At 42.0% G+C, this 15,405-nt stretch overlaps 3 protein-coding genes across 4 annotated transcripts; 2 read left to right on the top strand and 1 right to left on the bottom strand.

Annotated features, from left to right (window-relative positions):
- Positions 1–217: 217 nt before the first annotated feature.
- PIG-H (Phosphatidylinositol glycan anchor biosynthesis class H) lies at positions 218–12,055 on the top strand. The gene is made up of 5 exons (XM_065447160.2): positions 218–596; positions 812–890; positions 984–1,111; positions 2,516–2,593; positions 5,770–12,055. The coding sequence occupies exons 1-5, from the start codon at positions 336–338 to the stop codon at positions 5,845–5,847; spliced, it is 624 nt and encodes a 207-aa protein (XP_065303232.1). The 5' UTR covers positions 218–335; the 3' UTR covers positions 5,848–12,055.
- On the bottom strand, positions 9,473–13,327 carry LOC135914355 (uncharacterized). Of its 2 annotated transcripts, none has more exons than XM_065447156.2 (7): positions 13,234–13,327; positions 13,103–13,139; positions 12,955–13,039; positions 12,718–12,870; positions 12,444–12,640; positions 12,147–12,376; positions 9,473–9,602 (listed from the first exon to the last, which is right to left on the bottom strand). In XM_065447156.2, the coding sequence occupies exons 1-7, from the start codon at positions 13,293–13,295 to the stop codon at positions 9,557–9,559; spliced, it is 810 nt and encodes a 269-aa protein (XP_065303228.2). In that variant the 5' UTR covers positions 13,296–13,327; the 3' UTR covers positions 9,473–9,556. The 2 variants fall into 2 exon arrangements, with proteins under 2 accessions (XP_065303228.2, XP_065303229.2); XM_065447157.2 differs by having other exon boundaries at positions 12,447–12,640.
- Positions 13,328–13,384: 57 nt separating this feature from the next.
- LOC135914358 (uncharacterized) lies at positions 13,385–15,174 on the top strand. Its single transcript, XM_065447161.2, has 2 exons — positions 13,385–13,684; positions 13,758–15,174. The coding sequence occupies exons 1-2, from the start codon at positions 13,476–13,478 to the stop codon at positions 14,092–14,094; spliced, it is 546 nt and encodes a 181-aa protein (XP_065303233.2). The 5' UTR covers positions 13,385–13,475; the 3' UTR covers positions 14,095–15,174.
- Positions 15,175–15,405: the final 231 nt, after the last annotated feature.

The raw sequence follows: 15,405 nt of genomic DNA, 5'->3' as shown, positions 1-15,405 counted from the left end.
CGTGGTCCATCTGAAGGCTGCTCAGACTAAAAAACCGAAACCGAAAGCAAGGTCACAGCAATATTTATGTATAAAACTAAGTAAAGCGCTTTTTTTGTAAATTAATCATAAACTTTATAAATATATTATTTGTTGAAAAAATTATAATATTGGACAGGAATTAAAATCATAAAATTTGATACGACAATGGAACTGGCGTATTAGCCTCACCGCATTCAAGGCAGCAAAGATGGCGGCGTCCTGTAGCAGCCCTGACTGCTTTGCTGTTTAAATGGTTTGGTCACCTTATGATGATTTGCTCACCGCGTTCGCACACCTTAATGTAATCTCCAAGGATGACTCACGGCATAAGAGGCAAGGCCGGCAGAAAATCTGCGACGGCAAAACCGGCCGTCAACGGCAATGCAGTTGGGTCATCGTCGATATTCCCGTGTGAAAATGTCAGGGGCGAGCCGCTGGACTTTTGTGCCATTAATTACGGCAAAAACTTAGTCCAGGAATATATATTTCGACACCAAACCTTCAACACTAAACGATGGCTTGTCTTAACGCCTGTTTTTCTCCTATGTTTTCTCCACTTCGGGCTCCATACGAGAGTGAGTACAAGTTGCATCTTCACCATAACTGGCATGGCATGCATGATACAAGGACAGAGGAAGCGCATTACTTATTGCGTTGTTTAATGATGCACGACTACTAACAAGCAACAGTTGCGTATCTCGAAGAACGTTCACTGTTAACGTCAGTTCTCTGCAGCCTTTCGTTTTAGGCTGTTACTTTCACCTAATTTGATGTATCAACTCTTCGCTAGGGAGTCGACATTCTCGGTCTGTCTCTCATCGTGTTGTGTCTACTCCTGGTTGTGAAGCTTCGGCGCCGCGTGAAAGAAGGTAAATTCCGCCAAATTGTACTTCCTATCCGTGGGACATTGAGGAATCCCAAGGACATTGAGGAATCCGTTTGCCTGCTTGTCTTCCCCGCAGAATCGCTCCTGGTGATGAGGTCGCTAGGTCTGCAGACCACGACGACATTCGTGACCGGCAGGCAGGAGTCGCGGTTTATCAACAGCGAAAGCATTGAAGACGTCGTGATTTCGGAAGCAATATCCATGGTACTACCACATTCAAGCACACATTTCATGCAAAGTGGCCGTGCCTTTGTGCCTGATTGGATTGAGCGCGTTGAAATCAGGCGATAGTAATCGTATCCTCAGAGCAAGACGACATTAACCTTCCGAAGAAGGTGCCAACAGACAATGTATGCATTGTCTGTTGGCGCCTTGTTCTTAAGATGGATGCATGCCAACTAGCCCAGATTTTGGTAATTCATTAGTAATTTCATACAGCAACAAACATAATGCTGGCTAAGCAGGCTTCGCTAGAAATTTGCGTATGCGCACTCTTTCCTGTCAGCACTGCACAGTTATTTTTTTACGGCAGCAAAGAAGAGCAGATACCAGGCTAGGGTCATAAATATAAATATGCTTTATTTATAGCTGCTGATGTAGGTGTCTAGCTTACAATGCTCAGTTACAGCAATGCATGCAGAAATGTGAGCAACCTTTACTTCCATTTATAATCTTCACATTGAACAAAACAGTTCAGTGCACTACTGTTACATTACCTAAGAAGCAAGCAGAGTATGTGGCCTGGTGTCTCTACACGATGCTGAGCTGTCACGCACCTTTGGGAGCAGTTCATGCATAATTATATGAACTCTTTAGAACCTTTAGGAGTCTAACTCCCATACTAAGAACTGCTCTTTGACTTGGTCAAAATAATGCCTGACGTGAACGTGCAAAAGGAAATGCAATGAGCATCCTGGGCACGTTCATGCCAGGTGTCATCATTTATGAATACAAGGGCAAGAAATAAAACCACACCGTGCTCGTCCTGCGTACTTCCCTTTTTGTGTTGCCATCATTTTACGCGGTGGTCCAAAGAATGCATCAATTACAACTCATCCAGCTTCCCACCTTACTGCAAGAACCATAAAGCTAGAAACACTGTCATACAACATGCCAATACTCTTGAGAAACACACCAGGCTGTTGGTGGCTTATTGTGCCAAAATGCTGCAGAATACAAGTAGAGATAGGATGAAAGTAGCTTCAGTTTGCAACAAGTGCAACACAAGCTTTGTTGAAGCTACTTGCAGTCATTCCAGTCAGCATCATACAGCATGTTGAGCAGTTGTTCAGAGTAGTGCATGAAAAAATGCTTTATAATTGCTTGTTCTGCGTCGCAGAGCTGCACAATCTTGCAGCAGAATTTCCCTCAACTAAGCCGAATTGCAACAATTTCAGAGGTAGCACTTTTTTATTACTCTCTCTTCTTTTTTTAACTGGTTAGCTGCCTGCAGTATTGATGCTGCATAATGCAATATCTGATCTTCACAGAAAGTTGTCAGTGATGAAGCTAGATTTACCTTCACTGCTGAGGCGGTGCTAGTAGGTGTTTGTATTTGTACTTTTTAAGAAAGCACCTTGCTGATACCTTGCTCTTGTATCCACACAGCACAGCGTCATCTTTTACTTGGTTATATTGCTCCACAACGTAGATTCCAAGGTTCCCAGCCTGGTGCCTTTATTTCAAGTAAGTGTTAAAGCATTGTCTTTGGAATGACCCTTACTGCTTTGCGTGTCCGCTTGCACAGGCCACATACTGGATTTTTTTTTTTTTAACCCTAGACAGAATTTTTTTTTATCACCTGCAGCATATAGTACAAATATACTCATTGAGCTGGATTACTTAAGGAGGCGTACGTTACTTACACTTGAAATCAAAATGCATAATAGACTAATTAACAAAATGTCATTACTCAGCTTATTAGCGAATTACCTTAGGACACAAATTGCATTAAATTTAGCCAGTGACTTCACAAGACACATCCACTCAAAATGAATTTTGAAACTAGCACTAATTTTGAGATAAGCTCTGTCAAACTTGCTGTAAGAACTCAACATTGTTCTGCTTACTTTTTAACAAAACACCTTTTTGTACATTGAAGCTAAGATATTACTGGAATGCCAGTGCATTTCGCCACAATTTTTGGTAACGCAAATCTCAAAGCTGGTGTCATCCCCATAATTCTTTCAAAGTTAATATGACTTTCGAAGTCGTCAGCTACAATTTGTAAACTGCTATATGTGCATTAATGTAATTAGTCGAAAGGTTGTTTAGCAAATCTTCTTAATTAGTCAAATATTCATTTTAATTTCTCACGCAAATAATGTCCACTTCTGAGCGTAATCCAGCTCAAGAAGTTGGAATTGTGCTACATGCCCGAGGGAATTTCAAAAATGAAGTGTTGAAAGCTACATCGGACGTGAACATAAACAATCCAGTTTGTCGCCTTAAAGATATGGTGTAATGTAATATCCATAAGGAAAACGCTCGTCTGAAACCACATTCCACGAAGCTTCAAACTACCTTGGGAATACAGTGGTTAAAATATCTACAGAGATGCTTTATCATAGATGCATACCTTCCTGTAGTCCCATGTGTGAGCTAGGAACCTGAACAAACGAGAGGGAGGAGTATGTGCCGTAATGCATTTTGATGGCTATCAGTGCAGCTCTTTTGATCGTGATCAAGCCCGATCCAGATCGAGTTTCTCAGTCACGATTGGCTTCATTGCTCAATCTACGGGAGGGAGCCAATTGCAGTTGAGAGCTTAGATCCGGATAGGGCTCAATCGCAATCAAAAGGGGCTGTGTGTCACCGGTATAACACAGAAACATGTACACAGTCCTGAAACATTATATGGCTTATCGGGACTTGGTCAAATGACTACACTTGTTTACTTCTTCTATTGATGCCACAGTTTGGTCAAGAGAAATTTTGTTCAAGTCGAGAAATGGAACTAAAGGCCTTTGCTTGTGATTTTGTTCTTTAATAGTTTGCTTCTTTACGCTGAGCAAATCATGTTATTCCTACGACTAACATTGGTACCAGTCTAGTCTGAATGAGTATTTGCTCAAAGATTTTTAGCTTGTGCCTGTAAATGTGCATTACTGGTTTACTGGAGACATGAACAGCAGGAACAACATTGGTAGCGACATCTTGTGGCGCTTTGTTCAGCCACAACACATACGAAACGTTTTTACGTTAAATAGGTGTTCGTATCAAAGAAAAGAAATAAAAGCCTGCATACTAGTAATTATGTTACTGTCGACACTTTACACCAGCACTTACCGTGCGTAGGATATGGTTATTTGCTGTAATAGTAATGAATGAATGAATAAAACTTTATCTGGCTACGTACAACATGCTCTTGCTTGTTGGCTTCAGCATTTTGTAACAAAAGGTGTTTTCCTTTATACCAGGTTCATTTGCAAGATACTGCTGGGCAGGGGATAGTCGTCGTGCGCAAGGCTTTGCGCCAGATATTCTGTCTGGCTCTGATGATAGAGTCTTTCGGTATCCAGTAAGCAGCTTCTTCCATCTCTTGTTGGAGGTCGGTTAGTGTACATTGGGTTTGCCTTATAAAAGCAGCTCGGCTTAATTCATGAATTGGGCATACCCAGAGGATATGCACCGTGGTTGCTGCAGTTTGGTGGTGGATCCATATGGTGCCAGGGTACTTGGTCGGGCACGTCTTGTGACATGCTAAAGTCGTTGTAAAGCTGCATGTTTGTAATCTTCTTAGTATGACTTCATAGAGGTAGGTGGATCTTGGCAGTGGGGCATCGTGTTTTGTGGCTTCTTTCAAGTTAGCTTTTAGTCTTCGCCTGCGCTGCAGTTTGGTTCGATAGTTGGCTTCAGAGGTGTTGCCTGGGATGAATATTGCAGTCTGCTTCAAACCATCTCCAAGTTCTTCCTTGATTTGATGTGTGAGGCTCTCTGTGCCCCCTTTGGTCAAAATCTGCCCCACCAGGTGACACCACCAATCGGGCTGTTTGTGTTTGCGTCTCAAGTCTCTTTGTATTCCGGAAATGCAATAGATTTGCAGATAATCTGAAACTCTTTAAAGGGCCCCCACAACAGGTGCTGGCAATTCTGAGCTGACAATTGTGTGTGTTAAGTATTGCATTCCTACGCATTGAAAAAGAGCCTAAATTTCAAACCAAATGCTTTTTGCCCTTCTCCTTGTGGGCGCCATGCTTGTAGTCGAAGAGTCGATATCACACAAGTGTACCTACGGTCATGACAGTGCTGTGATGTCAGTCACAGTGACATCTGACTTCAAGAATTATTCAAGGCAACATCAGTTATTTCTGTTGCTTCAATAGACCAATGAAAGTTTAGAGAAATAATAAAGTATACAAACCAAATGTCTGTGTGGTTTTGTCTTCGCACCATAGCAAGAGAGACATACTTCCATTTCATCTACTTGTTCTCACATTGTGCAGTTTCTCATACAGAGAACGAAACTATGTCATTTTCTACAGTGTTTCAGCGCTGTGATCATGCTCTTTTATCCTCTCAAGGCTGCCTCAATGCTCATGACTGTAGCACTGACTTGTACCACTAATCACCTGTTCTCTTGCAGAGCACGCAAAATTGTCTGCTGTGCAAAAGGAGACAAACATGTCTATGTTGGCTCTTCAAACCATGAGTTATAGGCACTTCAAATATTTCTATCTCTGCTATTAATCAACTAATTTGAAAAATTATTGCTGTAGAACACTCCTTAGAGGGCATGTAACAACTTCGAGCGTATAACCAAAAATTTGCTATAAGGCCTGGTGAGGGGCCCTTTAATCTCTAAGGGCTCATGAGATATTCAGTCCTTGTGGTTTGCTTTCTTTAACTTTCATATATCACAGAACACCATGCCGAGGCTCGACGCCCTGAAGATGGTTTACCGTGGCATCCACGACTCATCTTGGAGCCTGCAACAGTGACGCCCCATATGCATGCAGTAATCGGAACTACTGTTATCACCTTTTGCTGGCAACCTGCTGTTTACCAAGTCTGTCAGCGCCTTGCAACCACTTGCCATATTGACTTATGTGTTGATTGTTTTACCATTTTGGGGGCACTTTTCACCATAGCCGCTCTAGATGCCGCTCATGTTCAGTGACGTCCCACCCTTCTTATTTACTTATTTATAAAAAGTCCATCCTTCTAAAGTTGTGAAATTGCCAAGTTTTTAATCTAGTTTTTCATGTAATCAACTGGAGATATTTACAGGCTTATCATGTCTGGTACAAACTTAGAACATATCGCTTGTGTGTGTGCTGTCCACCTTCTAGCAGAAGGGGCTGCTTCATTGTGCCACTTAAAAAGTGGGAAGCTTGAATGGCCACTTAGCTATTGAAAGCTTACCTTACCTTAAACAGGTACTGAGGTTGAAATTTCAGCTTTGCTCCCTGATAACTCATTGCATATCATGAACCACACTCTCAAATTATCAAGCATCAGTTTCACTTCTTGCTTTCCTTTTCTCTTTTTTTTTCTTCATCTTTTTTTTTCTTCTTTATTTTTACTGTATAGTTTCATTTCCTGAACGCATTAATTTGCAACCCTGTGTAGACATTTGAGATAGTAGATTGTGCAGTCTTTGATAATGGGGGCACCTCACTTCACATTTTGTACAGCTCTTGAGACCACAGCTTGCACATTTGTGTCTTGTACACAGCATGGTAACCACACTGCACCTCATAGCCTGTCATGTGATGTGGCTGTGTGTCTCCTTAGGTTCACCATTTTCAACAACTAAAATCATATTGTAAAAGTTCATGTTATAAGCTAACTGGTGTGAATTGGTGAACTAAGCCTCAAAATTCGTGATAAGTAATTATCATGAATTATCATAAATAATGATAATAAATGTAGGCATGCCATAGCAGGGGCCTCTGGATCCATCATAACCACTTGGAGATCTTTAATGTGCACCTAAATCTGAATACACAAATATACTTCCATTCTGCTCTAATCCATTGCAGCCAAGATTTGAACCTGCAGGCTTGCGTTCATGGCTGAACGTCATATTCACCATAGCAGAACCATAGTGGTGGGTATTGCGAATGATTGTAAGCAAGGCAACCCAAAGAAGGAAAAATTCACTACTGTATTAAAGTTTTCAAATGGTCACTACAGGCAAACACTTACGTCTGGATAGGGCGGCAGATGCCATACTTACTTAATAATAATGCGCGCTTGATCTTTCATGGCCAGAAATGGGAAGTGCAATGCTCTTGATTGTAACTACACACCAATTTTCATATTTAAGAAAAATGTGAGATGCAATACGCATACCCTAGTTTCATCTTAAGAGAGAGAGGAATGCCGATTTGTTCTCATTTCAAAAAATAAAATTTAGAGCTCAACTCTGAAGTCATTCGACGTGCAATTTGGAGACACCAGCTATGGATGGTGTCCATTTATGATGCACAAACTTCCAGCACTCGCACCTTCCTTTGAAATAGGAAGGTTGGATTCGAGATTTGAAGGTGCTGCCTTGACGCCACTAAATGCGGTTTTGGTTTCTCAATTCTAACATGCATGTCATACTGGAGTGAATTTTCTTATTAAAAAAACGGCACGTTCAAATTGAGCAAATGCGGTAATTCTCCTGAAAATCAATTGTGCACCTGTTCTATGCCAAGAGATGACTCGAGTCATAGAATTGTTATAGACCCATTGCAGTAGCTGGTTATGACATGTTGCTGAGCTCATCATTGCGCGTTCAGTCTTGGCCGCATTTTGATAAGGGAAAGAAAAAAATAAAACATTCTTGTACTTGGATTTAAGTGGACGTTGAAGGGACACAAAAGAGGAAAAAACAAATTCGCCTGTAATAATGAAAAACGCTTCTACAATACCAAAAATGTCACTCTTACCATTAGGGGAGGCTTGGTAAACCAGAAAAGACACAAAAACTGAAGATGGGTGGTGAGCAGTAAAGAGCACTAAACAACAGGACGAAGAGAGGGACACAGACCACAGCGCTGACTAACAACCAAGTATCTTTATTCTTTCAGTCAGCATATATGTACAATACCGCTATCTCATAGCACAGAATCAACAGAATTCAACATGCACAGGGGTAAAAATTGCAATCAGTGCGATAGGAAGGCAATCTCCTTTGGAAGGAGAGAAAGGGATGGAAGGCTTACACATGCTTCGCCGCTATTATGAATGTGGAAGGCTTTGGAAATAAGATGTGCGCGGGCGGTCATTGCGGTATTTTGACAGATAGGTCGCATATTTAAAAGACGGCTTGCAGCCAGATTCATTGCAATGCAGTGATAATTGACTATCTCTAGCTCGTTTTTGAACTTTGTTTGAGTGTTTGCGCACGCGGTCATTAGTGCACCGACCCGTTTGACTGATATAGAAACACTTGCACGAAAGAGGAGTCTTATAAACCACCCAGTCACAACAGTCAACAACAAACGTCTGTCTGTGCTGCTTTTTACAACTTTTTTTGTTGTTCTTGGTCACCCAATTGACTTGATGGCACAGGCTATCTAACTTATTTCTGGCAGTGAACAGCAACCTCACGCCTGCCTTGCTGATAACTTTTTTGAGATTATGCACAACCTGGTGCACATATGGCATAACCGCAACCATTTGCCGTGAGCGATTCTCAGATTGAGCAGCTGCCTATTGCTTTCTTTTAAGGCTTGTTGCGAGGCTTTCAGCGATGTTTAGCGCTGTTTACTGCTCGTAATCATGAACCAACCAGCCCAAATGCATACTCTTATGAGTGGCAACACTGCCTTCGGGTTCCCGCTTCGGTTAGGCGTGGCACTATGGATTTGGGTGGCGTCTACTAAGCCCTAGTTTACCTTTTTCAGTAAACTTGGACAACATTATGTTCTAAGAGAGCCAAAGACTGAACTTAGCAAGGCTCGAGGACTTTTGCTACTCACGATGATAGCTTGAAATGCATAATGTCACACTGGTGTACAGGTGTTGGGGTTTTGATGCGGACTTAAAATTTAAAAAAATTAAAAAAGGGAATTTTGACCTTTATTTTCTTTTGTAATAGTCAACCTATTACCGGGAAATTAACATTAAAAATGGGTGTTTTCGAAGCATATTTTGTCAGTTTGAGCTAATTAAGTATTTCATTGGAATCCCCCACTATGGCATACCTCCTAAACCTGTTGTTTTCTTTTTAAGTATTGTGTGTATACTGTTATTGTTGAAGACACACTTTATGTGGGAACCTCGGAATACTAACTACTTCAGCAATTTTGTGCATGGGTTACACAGAAGTGAAAAATAAGAGAGACAGGACAATGCATTGTTCTGTCCATCTTTTTCACTGCCCCATCTTAAGTGTTTGCTTTTGTGCTTCTGTAGGCACCCTACATTAGGGAACGCCATAACTTAGAAGACACTTGTGTATGTATTTTGCCAGGACATTACTTCTGACCTCATGATCAGTATTTTAATTTATAGTACTGCCCGATAGGCTCACAGTACATTTTGATGTGAAGTGTTAGATCCTGTAGAGTTGCCCACCTGTTGAGATGCTGGTTTGCCTTCTGTGATGTAAATGAGGGGAAATTATGAAAGATATTCAGTTTTGTTTTTTATTTTTCAAACTCTTGCAGAACTGCGCAACCCTTGTCTGCTTAACGAATGTTTTGTGACTTTTCACGCCATCCACTTGGACATCTTGTCAAGAACTGTTGCAACACCCCTGAAAAAAAAAGAGTAAAGGACCATGGCACTTACTGTATTATATGCAAAAATCTTAGAAAGGCTCGTACTTAACAAGTACAGTTGTAAACATAAGACTGAACATGTAATCAATAACATAAGTTTTGTGGACTCAAGAACAGTGAAAAAGCAAAACTTTGTTAACAGCTTGTACCTGAAAGCTGTAAATTCGAAGTTGTATCAACAGGCCTGTGCACATTACATTCACCTCTTTTTGCAGCCTGCACGCCTAGTGCATGAGGTAACTTTAAGCTGTTGCTCCACAGATTCTCATTTTGTTTTAATGCAATTAGCATTCTTATGGTATGAACTTTCCGGGGTCTGACTGCCTGTCTAGCTATCTATATGTGTCTGACCGTTTGCCTGCAAACTTGAGTTACTTGGGTCCATGGTCAAATAATGGTTACCACATCTAGCTGCTGTGCTGAGAGAACAGGGTTCACAACCAACTGTTGAACCAACTTGGGTCACTGAGTGCCGCTTTTTAATGAACTTCTTTGACACTGACTTGGGTCACTGAGTACATGGCACTTTGTACGGGGTCCGTATAGTTCAACGAACATTTTTGATGCCAACCTTGAGCACCGAGCATGTGGTACTAGGTGTGTGCTGCTCTTTAATGAACCTCTGTGTGCCAACTTGGGTGACTGGGTGCACCACTACATGTGTGCCTCTCCAATGTAAAAGATCATTTGAAGTTCCTCCTGTGCATGGGAAAGTAGACCCGTGCTAAGCACGGAATTCACAGCGGCACTGCTACATGGGGCAGTGTGTACAGTGTGAAGTGCGAGATAGACGCCCAGCTGCCTACACGTTTCAGCATTGGCAATACTGTGTGTAGCTACATTGCCTCAATGCTAATCGCATTAATGTTGACATTCATCGTGAGATGGGTTCTGCCATAATTTTTTGTTTTCTGAAAATTTTTTGAGCAATGGGCTACATTGTTTGTTCTCATGAGTACCACTGAATGATGGAGGATTGGATTAGAAATGAAACTCAAACGGAATGGCAGTTGCAGCGAAGTAGAGTGCAGGTACTAGTATAGGCTCATTTCAGCTAGGACAGCTGATCAATGTGTTTACTGATATATTTACTGATGAGTCATTCAATTGGTTCACTTGTCATAATTTCCCAAAATTACACTGGAGAACTTCAGATTAATTCAAAATGCAAAATATTTTTTTATCAGCCAAATTTTCAGTGCAAGGAAATGTTAATTCTGTTCCATTTGCAATGTGAACTGCTTTATATATATGTATATATATACAGTGTTTCTATTTTGAATGCTGCAAACAAATACTGTTGAAATGTACCCAACACCCATATTACAAAGAAATACAAGGCACTGAAAGGCCCGGAACCTTTCTCTGTAACAGTTTTTTGTCCTTCATTGGATCACATGAAGCAGCAGCTCTGCTATTGCAGTGATAGCCACTCAGTGACATGGAAAGAATAGAATGAGAAGAAAAGCATTCTTGCCAAATACAGCCTCTGTAATAAATCCTCCATATAGTGGAATAATCTATGTACTCAAGAGACTAGCTTTTGTTATTTTGTCATAATGAACCAGCTGGCAAACGTGACTGGGGGTGTCTCAAAGAATGTATGTTTTTCATGTCTGTAAGAGTGTCTTCAGCAAGTTTGGCTGCAGCTCTTAAAATTGGTTAACACTGTAGGTTGCTCCCCTTTCATTCTGGTAATGCTATTTCTCACATCTGGATGAATCACTTAGCCAGGATTGCTACTTTGTTCTCGACACTTTTTCTTTTTTGTGTTGTGTGGTACTCATTTGTTTGTGCAACTAGGCAGAAATGGCAATGGATGGAATATGAGCACTCTTTGTTTTGCCACTCAGGCCCACGTCATGATGTGACATTGTGGGCTTGAGCTACTTTTGAGGCATTCCCGAGATAATTTTTTGCAGCTGTATCGTGGAATGTGCTGTGGCATGATGCATCAGGAAGTGTTTTCAAACGTATGCACCCTAACATGCATTCTGTGAGCAACTGCAAAATAAGTTGTGTATGTTTTATTTATTTTTATGCAATCACTCTGGATTTGCATCTCTGTGGCCTGTCACAAAGATTGCTCTTGTTAAGACTTTTTTTTTATGCATGAAACAAAAGACGTTAATAGACTTTGTCTCAGGTTTTATGTCAACAATGAAAACATGTATGATGAGTATTAATACTAGTGATATTATTTTGTATTTTGTTTTGCTTTCAGTGATAAAATGCAAACAGTAAATCATCAGTGTCGTGGGTACCTGACCAAATGTTGACTGTAGATTTGTATTAAATGTTCCAATTAGTTACCATGGTGGTTGTGCTTTTATCTCACTGTATGTGCATTCTGAGTTATGCTGTCACTTTGATGTTTTGTAATTGTGTTCCAGAGGGGGCATAAAACATTCAAATTTTTAATAAGGCAGCTTTGCATTGTTGTCTGTTTTACATAATGTAGCCAGTGATCCACTCGTGAGTTATACACAACAATGCAGCTTTGTACTCTGTGAAATCACCTTCTTAGGCTTTGAAACAATCGAGTGCTTGCTGTTGGATCGTTGCTCTGGCCAAACTCAATGGCCTTTGGCCCACTCTCTCTCAGGGACACGCTGTCGTCGAGGAAGATAATAGCATTGTTGCCATTTTGGGTATCCGAGGTATTTGCATATTGCTGAAGTGCTCGATAGATCATGTCAGGTATGTAGTATTGCTTCACAGCAAGTTTGTGCCTGGAATCTTTGGGTGTCTGAAAGGGGAAAAAAAATGTATGGTAATTACACTCTGCCCAGACATGAAAAGTATCACAAGTATACCACATAACGCAGGCAGTCCTGCACTGAAAGTGGCAGTGCGCGCTCCAGGTCACGGCTGGGTCCTCTGTGTACCACAGCGCGTGATGCCGAGCTATTCCTGTGGCGGTACACTGCAGGAAGCCTGATCTTGCGTTTCTCTTTATGCGATGGCCATTTTTGCTTCAGTGGCGGCAAGGAAGTCCCACTAGTTGCGCTACCTGTGAAAGTAAATGAATTCGCGGCGAAGAACAATTCACCACCAATGAAAAGAAATACGAGTAGTGAAATTCACAACCTTCGTCAGTGTTGCGATCACGGATGCCGCCTGCCGAGTGCGGGGAGACACTATTTCTCTGGACACGCAGATGAAATTCGTGATGGTACAATTCGTATTTTGCACCGTCTTTTTCAAGGACCATTTGACCACTCAACTTCCATTCACGAGGTTCTGCGCAGAACACGTTAAGGGCTTACGCGCACTAAGCGGCGGCGGAAACACATTCAAAATGTAGTGCTTTATAGAAAAGGATACCAATGTCGGCGATGTACTCTCCATTGGAAAGCTTCCGAGGATAGTCTCCCTTACTTACGGCCTCTACTACTGTCGTAATAATGCCCTGTAGAACGAAAAAAGAACTGTCAGTACATGAGCAGGTGAGATAGGCGACTGAAAAGATTACCTCTTCTAGATTTAGCACGTTGACGCTACCAGGAGGCCTGTATTAGCAGTAAAAAATAATTTCTGGTTAGGGTCAGGCATCTTAGCCAGTGCTAGGGTGACAATGTCCTTCGCACATTGTCTGTATCTCACCATTCAAGTATGAACTTGTACACGAACTTCCCATGCCAACATAGTTTGTACCGAGGGGCCATGTTTCGCTTGATCTGCGTCGTCTGCTTGTTTGACTAGCCGACTGCAGTAGTGGCGCCGCAGCATCGTAGTATAGCCATTCAGAAGCCAACCGCAGCCGATAGGAATGCATATGAAGCCAACAAAGCGCTGACTGCTCGGGCTGACTGCAAGTTAGCTGTCTAGCGCAAAATATCGGCCCTATGTCCCGTTTTTTGAAACACAGTAAAGTGTTCGACGACTCTAAAGGCCGTTTCTTTCTCGTTTTGTTAACAGAGGAGAATGACGCAAGGCTGTCTAAGCTTAACTTATCCATAACAGATGGCAACAGCGTTTGGAAAGCATCGACAAGCTTCGAGGAGTCGTGCGGATCGCTTAACTCCCGTCGCGAAGAAAACGTTAAGCATTTAATGTAAGTGTGCAAACAAAAGAAGAAAATGTTTGTAGCGGATAACCGATAGTATTGTACACGCTAATCTTTGCAGAAGGCGTATCGGCAACTGCAGACTCGAAACTTGTGATGACACGGATGAACTGTCAGTTACACTCCTTCCTCCTGGGAAAACCTACGAGCTCGAGTTCAAGAAGGCTACTAGCGCGAGTGCGGCACTAGAACGTCTTGACCTGCTAGTGGCCGTCGCCGATGCCGGCGATCTCAAGACTCTTGTGGACTCTGTCGATAATGACACCATGGTTGCGATAGCGTCAGCTAAGAGGAGCAAGTCTCGCAAGGAATCCGCACCCGTGGAGAAGGAAGGCATGAGCCTACTAAACCCCAGAAGTAGAAAAATCCCGACGAGCAGGGGTATTGATTTCGACTGATTGATGCAGGCATACGAATTGCCTCAACTAAGTAGACTTTTAGGGTGGATCCTTTAAGCTTTCTTGGCCCCGTGTCAATCGTCAATGGTTTATCTGTCACATCTATGTACATGTCACCTCCGGCTTCAGCGCAAGATCAAGTTAGCCTTGCTTAAACCGCACGCATTCGAAGAGATTGCCACTCGCTTGCGCGTGTGTGTTATTGAGCCAGTGAGACAAGCTGCATATGTTTTTTGTTTAGAGCTGGGAGGACATGTTTGGCTGGTTGGTGCTTACTTAAGGACATAGTGCAGTGGCAAAGACGCAGCCGCGTGAAAAAATAAAACACACACATCACAGGCAGCTACTAACTACTACTTCATTCGAGAGGCAGCAAGATCACATTGTATGTGTTTCCCAATGCAGACACGCCATGCACAGCCACATCAGGAAGGGTGCATTTGTGAAAAACTCGAAAAATCTGTTTTTAAGAATGTGCGCTCCACATTATGCAACACACAGTGGAAGTCTGTTTAAAAATGCATTACTTTTTTTTCTTTAATATGAGATGCTTCCTAAAGTTGCTGTTGTCTTCTATCTTTGCTTGTACCCAGTATCCTCACATGAAATTTGCATTGGCAAGGGCAGAATTTTCAGTGTTCAGAAAGATGTGCAGCCAAGTCCATCAGGTTACTAGCATGCTCCCTCATTCGTGTAATTAACGCAGCAATGAGTTTGCCCTATAAGCCACTTCACTAGTGTACTGCACCGAAGCTACAGCGTGCATCACTTGGCACCTTATCCTTGAAACTCTTTTGTGATGCGAGGACAACGTTTATCACTCTTTTGGGAACAGAGAACATGACAGCCACTCTGTACCTGTTTGCACCATTATTATTATTATTATTATTATTTTCAAATTTTGGCTCATAATCTGCATATAGAACTTGAATCACTGTCTCTGGCTGCTCTGATCTTACTGTGCACAGTTCCTGATGTGGCAGTGGTATGTGCACATGGGGAAAAATGTATATCAGCATCTCACTGCCTGTCGAATAAAGTTTGTAGTGCCCGAGACTTGTGTCTGCGTGTTTTTCCATACAGTTGTGTATTAGCACTGGCATCTACTATGCCCCGAAGCTGTTGTGAAGCTTGTCATGGCTTCCTCAATCCAGTATGGAGCATTTCTGAGGCCCGTCATCAGGATTTTACACAGCAAGAGCCAAGTTCTGTCCAAGTACTCCACCTCATGCAAATTGAGAAAGCCGTGGCAAGCTTTACAAAACTTGCCAAGTCATGTAGCAATGGCGTGTGCAGGGCTTTCCATTGGGT

This window comes from Dermacentor albipictus, chromosome 7 (assembly GCF_038994185.2).
Source record: "Dermacentor albipictus isolate Rhodes 1998 colony chromosome 7, USDA_Dalb.pri_finalv2, whole genome shotgun sequence".
Lineage (NCBI taxonomy): Eukaryota > Metazoa > Arthropoda > Arachnida > Ixodida > Ixodidae > Dermacentor > Dermacentor albipictus.
Note: the sequence above shows the minus strand (reverse complement) of the source record. Positions and strands in the feature narration are given on the sequence as shown.

Bases quoted from the DNA above. Each gene is read 5' to 3' on its own strand.
- LOC135914358 (XM_065447161.2), top strand. From the start codon at position 13,476: ATGTCCCGTTTTTTGAAACACAGTAAAGTGTTCGACGACTCTAAAGGC. The intron at 13,685-13,757 runs GTAAGTGTGCAA...TAATCTTTGCAG, and splicing joins GAAAACGTTAAGCATTTAAT to AAGGCGTATCGGCAACTGCA.
- PIG-H (XM_065447160.2), top strand. From the start codon at position 336: ATGACTCACGGCATAAGAGGCAAGGCCGGCAGAAAATCTGCGACGGCA. The intron at 891-983 runs GTAAATTCCGCC...TCTTCCCCGCAG, and splicing joins TCGGCGCCGCGTGAAAGAAG to AATCGCTCCTGGTGATGAGG. The intron at 1,112-2,515 runs GTACTACCACAT...GTATCCACACAG, and splicing joins TTTCGGAAGCAATATCCATG to CACAGCGTCATCTTTTACTT.
- LOC135914355 (XM_065447156.2), bottom strand. From the start codon at position 13,295: ATGGCCCCTCGGTACAAACTATGTTGGCATGGGAAGTTCGTGTACAAG. The intron at 12,871-12,954 runs GTATCCTTTTCT...TGTTCTGCGCAG, and splicing joins AGAGTACATCGCCGACATTG to AACCTCGTGAATGGAAGTTG. The intron at 12,377-12,443 runs GTATACTTGTGA...TTCCCCTTTCAG, and splicing joins AGGACTGCCTGCGTTATGTG to ACACCCAAAGATTCCAGGCA.